General features: G+C 34.1%; 3 protein-coding genes and 1 pseudogene across 3 annotated transcripts in view; 1 reads left to right on the top strand and 3 right to left on the bottom strand.

Moving 5' to 3' along the window:
* Nucleotides 1-7,340, top strand: part of LOC119672722 — a 510,988-nt pseudogene that overhangs the window by 226,429 nt on the left and 277,219 nt on the right.
* On the bottom strand, nucleotides 330-1,312 carry LOC119672714. The gene is made up of 2 exons (XM_038083831.1): nucleotides 953-1,312; nucleotides 330-890 (listed from the first exon to the last, which is right to left on the bottom strand). Exons 1-2 carry the CDS (start codon nucleotides 1,091-1,093, stop codon nucleotides 423-425), a joined length of 609 nt encoding a protein of 202 aa, XP_037939759.1. The 5' UTR covers nucleotides 1,094-1,312; the 3' UTR covers nucleotides 330-422.
* Nucleotides 1,409-3,224, bottom strand: LOC119672707 (U4/U6.U5 tri-snRNP-associated protein 2-like). Its single transcript, XM_038083824.1, has 4 exons — nucleotides 3,143-3,224; nucleotides 3,013-3,078; nucleotides 1,789-2,947; nucleotides 1,409-1,728 (listed from the first exon to the last, which is right to left on the bottom strand). The coding sequence occupies exons 1-4, from the start codon at nucleotides 3,156-3,158 to the stop codon at nucleotides 1,479-1,481; spliced, it is 1,491 nt and encodes a 496-aa protein (XP_037939752.1). The 5' UTR covers nucleotides 3,159-3,224; the 3' UTR covers nucleotides 1,409-1,478.
* LOC119667723 (zinc finger CCCH domain-containing protein 13-like) overlaps nucleotides 4,659-7,340 on the bottom strand; it is a 9,125-nt gene continuing 6,443 nt past the window's right edge. The window contains exons 5-6 of the mRNA XM_038077030.1: nucleotides 6,728-7,299; nucleotides 4,659-6,664 (exon numbers count right to left, since the gene is read on the bottom strand). Coding sequence (XP_037932958.1) covers nucleotides 4,737-6,664; nucleotides 6,728-7,299 — 2,500 coding nt within the window. The 3' untranslated portion in view covers nucleotides 4,659-4,736. The remainder of the gene's footprint in view (nucleotides 6,665-6,727; nucleotides 7,300-7,340) is intronic.

Below are 7,340 nucleotides of genomic sequence, written 5' to 3'. Positions count from 1 at the left end.
AAAGTGACACGAGCTGGTAGAGTAGTGCGTTTCCCAGCAAGGTTAGCGGAATTTCGGGATTAAGAGTGGTGTTGTCGACTTAGTTGTGGTGTCGCGTTGTTGCTAGTACTCCATCGCTAGGAGGGGGTACTGTGGCGACCCAGTTGGCTGTGCATTTATTGAATTTAAAAAGTAAAATTCAATTTCAAATATTTTTAAGTTTTTTGTTTTTGATTGAGGAGAACGTTCCGATTTTTCTCTCTGTAAAAAGTTGAATAAAAGTTTATTAACATTGAAAATTTTTAGAGTTTTATTAATTAGCAAGGTGAACAGATCATTGCTAAAGATCCTTTTAAGTAAAATTCGTGTATCTTCTTATTAGTAAAGCACTAGACGTGTAATGATTGATATTGTTCCTTATTTGATTGTGATCCATTTACTTTTTACTTTGCCATTCTACGCATTTCTTTAGTTTGTTCCGTCATAGAGATTTCAGCATGTTCAGCTTTATTAAGCAAAGAATCCAGCTTATCTAAATGTGATGTCATTTTCTTTTGTATATCCATTTTAGCATTACGTATCTTTTCAGTTGGAATTACAGGCTGTATATCAGCATTACTGTTATTCTGTGCCATTTCGTCTAAATTGTTTAAGGCCGTATTAATATCAGTGGAATCCCTCAAACCTTCACCACTTGCCGTAGTGTTGCGTCGACTGGCTGTATTCGAAGTACTTGGCGTAGCATCACTAGCCACGTCCACAGAGCCACCTCTGCTAAATATATTCGACAAACTGCCACAAGCACTTTGCTTAAATCGATTAATTTTTTGCTGTGTGGATGATAGAATACTATTGAGTTCATCTAATTTACCACCTGTATTTTTCAAGCCTTCCTCTTGCTGTGTCAAAAGCTGTAGAGTGTATTCATTGATGTAAGTAAAAAAATAAATAGCCTATTAAAATATTTGCTTACTTCTGCCTCAGCAGCATCCTGTTCCTCTTGTTCTTGTTTGAGGCGTTCAGTACGCTGTTTTTCGAATTCTTCTTGATTTGGTTTATCAATACCTAGCAATTCAGCTCTCATGCATTCATATTCATAAGTGCCTTCCGCCATTTCTATAAGCGTTTATTAACTCAAATGTTTAAATAAAAATATATTAACGTTATTTTTGTATTACTGATGACGTTTTAAATTTTTAAAATCGATTTTATTTTTCACAAACCCAATGCTAATTATGGATTTAACAGTAACATTGAAGGTTTTTAATGTCAAAACCCTGCAGGCGAGTCTCGAACAATTGAGCATGTGCAGTAGCACCTTTTTCAAATAATTGCTAATAAGCATTTAGTAATGCTTTAAATATTTAATTTGGAAAACAAATTATTTTATAATTAATACTATTAAAAATTTATTGTATAATTATTTCCTTTTTAATCCTACAATATTCCAATTAAAGAGCAATGCGAAACTCTGTTTGTATCCTACTTTCAGGGCGCTTTTATTGATCATCGCTGCGCTCATAAATTTGTATATAGGACTCCGTTAGAGTTATCATTTGTGGCAAAATTTCAGTTACGTGTAGGTCCTGCATTTCATACCATTTGCTATTAGCTTTGTGTAATATATGTGCTCTATAAGTGCCTTTTTTAGGTTCACCATCGTGTACTATATTCGCAACCAAATTATATTTTGTATCCTTGATTTGGTCACGATTTGGCATCGAAAGTATGTCGCCGAAGTCCACATTCCTGTTAAAAAATCAAAAATTATTTAAAATATACAAAATTATCTTCACAAGTCACACTTACTTAATTGGAAAATTGACTATAGTTGGGTTCTTTTCCAAAAAGAATGTATTTTTCGTAAAACGTTTTATATATAAAATTATATACTGTGGCAAACGTGTTATTTCAAAACGTTTCAGAAAATTATCCTTATATGTTTTGTACTCCTTCTCTGTTTGACCATTGAATTTTGCCAATAATTGATATAAATTTACTTGGGGTATAATATTCTCCCTAAATTCATCTGTGAATAATGGTGGTGGCGGTAGGTCACACGTTAAATATAAAAAATTGGATTCCTCGCATTTTACTTGATACTCTTCAGTAGCTAGAAGTAGCGCCTTTTGTGTGTCGTCTAAATCCACTGGAGGTATTTTTCTAGTGTAGATTTTCATTTCCCCTAAGAATATTTTATATATAATAGACGAATCAGGTTTTTTGTTACCTTTCATTGCACGATGCAGCGTATGTAGAAACCAGGAAAGGAAGTCTATTGGATCACCTTGTTCAGTGATTTGGAAACGTTTATTAGACCATAAAACCACAGCCTGCAACATTTCATGTGGTGATACATGTGCTTTAAAATTACGTGGATTCCATATTTTACGCATTAACTCACCGAAACGTTGAACCAAATTAAACATAGAATCACCAGGTGGGCGTTTAATGCGGGCGTAACTTTGTTCTCGCAGAAAGTAGTTCCGTAAGGGTCCCACATGTGAAAGTGCATGTAGAACTACATTACAGTAATCATTTGCCTTAATATTATTTAAACCTACTACACCGGGCAAATATAATGTACCGTCAATTGTACGCGAATATTTCGGTTCTGACCGATCTAGATTTCGTATATCCTGTGTGACGAATGTAGGATTTAAGACATATTTGATATCGTCCAAGGACGAATCAATTATCTCATAGTTATCTGGCAGACAGTAAAAACGTAATGTTTGTAAATTAAGAAACACATGATGCGCTTCTGACACAGAATGCGTATAAGCATGTGTATTTGTGCCGCGACCCTGGAAATATTTACCACAAACAAGGCAGGCATAAACGTTAATACGTGTTAGAGAAATTGAACAAAGTTTTTCGAAATCAAAGTCCAGTAAAGGACGATTAATCGTGTCTAAATATGGACAGACGCGATATTTTGGATTAAATGCTGAAGGTGTTTCTAATTCTAAAATAAGTTTATTAAATTAAATAAATACTTTAAAACAATATATACATTATTCAGTTACAAACCATCATCTGAACTTCGTTCCAAACCATTTTCAGTTTTGGTCTTTTTGGGCACAGATCCGCCTGATGCTGTAAAGTTTGGTAAATGTTGTATAAATTATTAAGTTGCAGTACAGAATAGTGGTATATTTACCAATTCTTAATGACATTTTAAAAATTTGGAGCCGGTAAAATAATTGAGAAGTACAACACGCAGCAAACAATAGAAAACAAGATTTTACACAAATCGTCAAATTGTCATCTTCATAATTATAAATCAGTGTTGTAAAATGATAAATTATATCAAATCGGCTTTGACAGCAATAACTAGTGATGCTACAAATTATTTTGATTACTTTAATAGGAATGAATTGTGACAAGCGCAATTGTTGCATGTATAGCAACCAAAATGAATCTGCATCTGAGATATAATTACAATTTTCAGCTTGTGATTTTAAAAAAATTAACATTTGCAAAGTGATTAACAATGTTTAAACAGTCACTTTAAAGAATTTTAAATTTTTCAAATTTCATTCACTTAAACATGTTAATGCATTTTACGATTTGGAGTAAAATAGCCAAGGCTGAGGAGTAAAATTAAAAGAGTAAAAGAAAGAATCTTACATAAATATATATCGCAATGTTGAGAATGCTTATTCATCATTACTTGAAGCAGGTTAAGAGATAGTGGGTTAATATTTGGGAAGGAGACTATGTTATTAACTGAAGTATCCAAATACTTGGTATTAAATTATTTTGCTTTCTATTTCTTTAGTTTTTTTAAAGACATTAAGAAGTATATATATCATATATATCATATTTTTCTGCTGAATAAGTTTCTATGGAGGGCGGAGCATTTATTTTTAACGCTAAGACTGTTCTATTTTCTATGGTTCAACTAATCTTGACATAAAATATGATTTCAGTTGATAGTTTTGTGTGCATATAATGTGCATTTGCTTTTACTCTCAGCACTTACAAATAAAATGAAAGAGAAATAAGAATAGTGCATATGATATATATATATATATATAAATCAAAAATATATTGTTACATATATAGCACTTATATGAAACCAAAGAAGACATCTTTCCAAAGAGCAATAGATGTGGAAAAATCAGATTATACTTACCCCAAATTAATTACATTACTACATCCATTAAAAATAACAAATTAAAATGAACACAAAAGGGAATGTAGATTTTTACATAATTTAGTAAAAAAATCACATGCTATAATTTTAAACTGTTCTTCGCAAAAGCCTAAAAACAATTTACGAAAGTATTTTTATCCAATATTTATTTATTATATGACATTTGTATTAGGTATGTATATATGTATATTGTTTTTGTTATAATTTTCAATTAACAAACAACCAAATTAATAATATAAGATTTTAAAATAGATTTTAATAATTGAATTACATAACTAACATATATATTATAATATAATTTTAATAAATTTATTTTAATAAATTTTGCATTTGTTCAAAATTTCAAAAGTCAATTTACTTCAAAAGGCACATTTAAAGATTGTATATTATATTAAATATTTTTTACTGCTGAAAATATAATATATATAAAATATATAATTTCATAAATGAATCAAACAATAACAATTAGATTGCTTTTAATTGTAAAATATTTTTCAGATTCTATATTACAGTTTAAAACATTTAAGTGATTAGTATTATATTTTATAAACTTATTGTATAATAAAGGTTTTCCATTTAAATTCTGCACCTATATTCAATAGGGATTAACAGCAGCCAAACCCACTCGACCGCCTGAACGAGCGAAAACAGGTTCTGCATAACTGTGACGATAACCTTTATTAAGATTAGAAAGATTTTTACCATTTGAAATAGGCGCTCCATTGCTTGGCGGCGAAGATGGATATTTTTCGGAATGTGGGTGTGCTAAACGTTGTTTTTCATTTGAACGAACAGTATAATCTGAACGATGATCAGAACGAGCATCTGGAGAGTAATCGCGTTTGACATGCTCCCTAATATATTCGCGTGATGAGTCCCTTTTGTGTTCTCGTATTGGTGCAGCATCTCGTGGCGTACTGCGTTGTTCGTAACGATGTTCACGATATGGTTCTCTTGGATATTCACGTATGTCTTTTGGGTCAGAACGCTTGCTAGAAGGTTCTCGCTGTCGATTATCGCGACCATAATCTCTATGATCTCGTGTATCACGTTCACGTTCTCTTATGTGTTCTCTAGAATTTTCGCGTGCAAAATCTGTTCGATCACGAGATTTACTACTTTGATGTTCCCATTGACTACGTGATCTACTAACCGGTGCTGGTGGTGCATCATCTAAATATTCATCATCACTCCAATTGTCATAAGTACGTATTTTATCAGACCGTTCTCTTGAACCATGTCGACGTGATTTGTATTCTGAACCGTCATTTTCATCTGCTAAATCATATCTGCTCCCATTACGTTCCATTGCGCGAAACTTATCTTTTGCATCCTTAAATCGTTCTTTTGGTGAAACATTACTGCTTGCAGATGCTGCATACTCTGACCTTCCTCTATTATATTCTATCTTGTCATCATCGTTCTTTGGATATGACTTGCTACGTTGGCTTACTTTTGTGTGTGCTTCTTCTTTAGTTGAAGGGACAGATTCAGAAACTCCTTCGAATGATTTATAACGCATAGCGGAGGATTTCATCATTTTTTCCATGCTTTGTATGTAAGGTATGCTTTCTGGTTCGCGATAGGGATTGCGTTCGTTACTGCGTGAGAAATGCTCTCGTTCACGTTCACGATCTCGTTCTCGATCGCGTCCGCGTTCATTATCTCGTTCACGTTCGCGCTCACGTTCTCTGTAGCGTTCTTTTTCGCGTGAGATATTTCGATGTTCAGGTTCAACCGGTGCACGTTCTGGTGAGTGAGTGGTGTGATGTACAGCAGCATATTTGTTATGTGTTGGTTGATCAAAAGGTAAATCAGCTGGATCAACATATCGATGGCGACCACCATATCTTTGCACCTCCTCTGCGGCATACGATTTAGTTTGCTTTTTAGAATTGTATTCCAAAAATTTCTGCTTATCTGTTAGATTTTCCTTGCGATAACTAGATGGTGCATGTGGCGGTACTTGATCAATTGAAGGATCAGAATCATCGAAATCTTCAACTTCATTACTTTTATGTTTGGGTCGTTGCTCTAAAGACAATTTTTTATTCAGCAAGCGATTAATTTCGTTATATTTATCAGTATCATGCAACTTAGCATGTTCCCTTGGGGCTGCGTCGTGACGGCGATTATGTTCGGGCTTTTGTTCGGCTTGCATGACACGATTAAATTTTGCATCGTAATCAGCAGGACGCATGATGATGGGCTTAATTTCATCCTCCTTAGACCAAGAAGTAGATGAAGGAGTCTTTGAACGTTGTTCACGTTCATTAATTATTCGGTTTGAGACTATTTTGTCGCGATTGTTGTTATTACTGTTGTTGTTATTTGTAGTTGAACGAGGCACGTATGGTTTAGCTGGTAAATCGCGTAAATAACTATCCTCCGGAGGTTGTATAGCACTTTTACGATTCAGTAGTGGATGATGTGGTATAATTGGTATAGAACGTTCAACAGGTATTTGAGAAGGTTTCAAAGCAATAACAGAGTTATCTGCTTCATTTGACCAGTGTTCATCATCTGGAAAAACATTAAAATATTAAAATATAACATACATTTATGTAAATGAAATTGATGGCTTACCACTTGAGCTATTTAGTTCTTGACGCTCTGGGCTAGGTGCTAAATCAGAACCGATGCCAGATGAACCACGTGATGATACTTGTTTGCCATTTGTAGCTGCAGTTTGCGCTGTTGGAGAATTAACTGTCGGACCGCCCACAATCAATGCATTCCGACAACGACGCAATTCAATTGCTGTTAGATTCCCCTTAGAGCGATGTACGGTATCATAATCACGTGGGGGCAATAACAACGGAGGACCATTGCCATTTAATTTAGCACGCAGCTCGGCAGCTAATGAATCAAATAGTTCATTGGTCGGTTGTGGTAATGGTTTAACGATTGGTGGTGAGCGTGATATTGGTGAGCCGCTGCTATGTTCCTCGCTATATTCGGATTCACGTGTACTGTTGTCACTGCCAAGTGATGAACTAAAACGTTTAGGTGATGTTTCATGCCGACGCTGTTGTTGTGTTTGTTGCCGTTGTTGTTGGTGTTGTGACTGAAAGACTTGCTTCTGGCTGTGTTCGTTGTTGTTGTTAGAAGCGGTTAATTTATTGCTGGACAAAGGTAAAGGTGGCAGTATGCCCAATCTGAAAGTATTGAAATTCATTAGAAAAGTGTAACTGTAATG

This window comes from Teleopsis dalmanni, chromosome 1 (assembly GCF_002237135.1).
Source record: "Teleopsis dalmanni isolate 2A chromosome 1, ASM223713v2, whole genome shotgun sequence".
NCBI lineage: Eukaryota > Metazoa > Arthropoda > Insecta > Diptera > Diopsidae > Teleopsis > Teleopsis dalmanni.
Note: the sequence above shows the minus strand (reverse complement) of the source record. Positions and strands in the feature narration are given on the sequence as shown.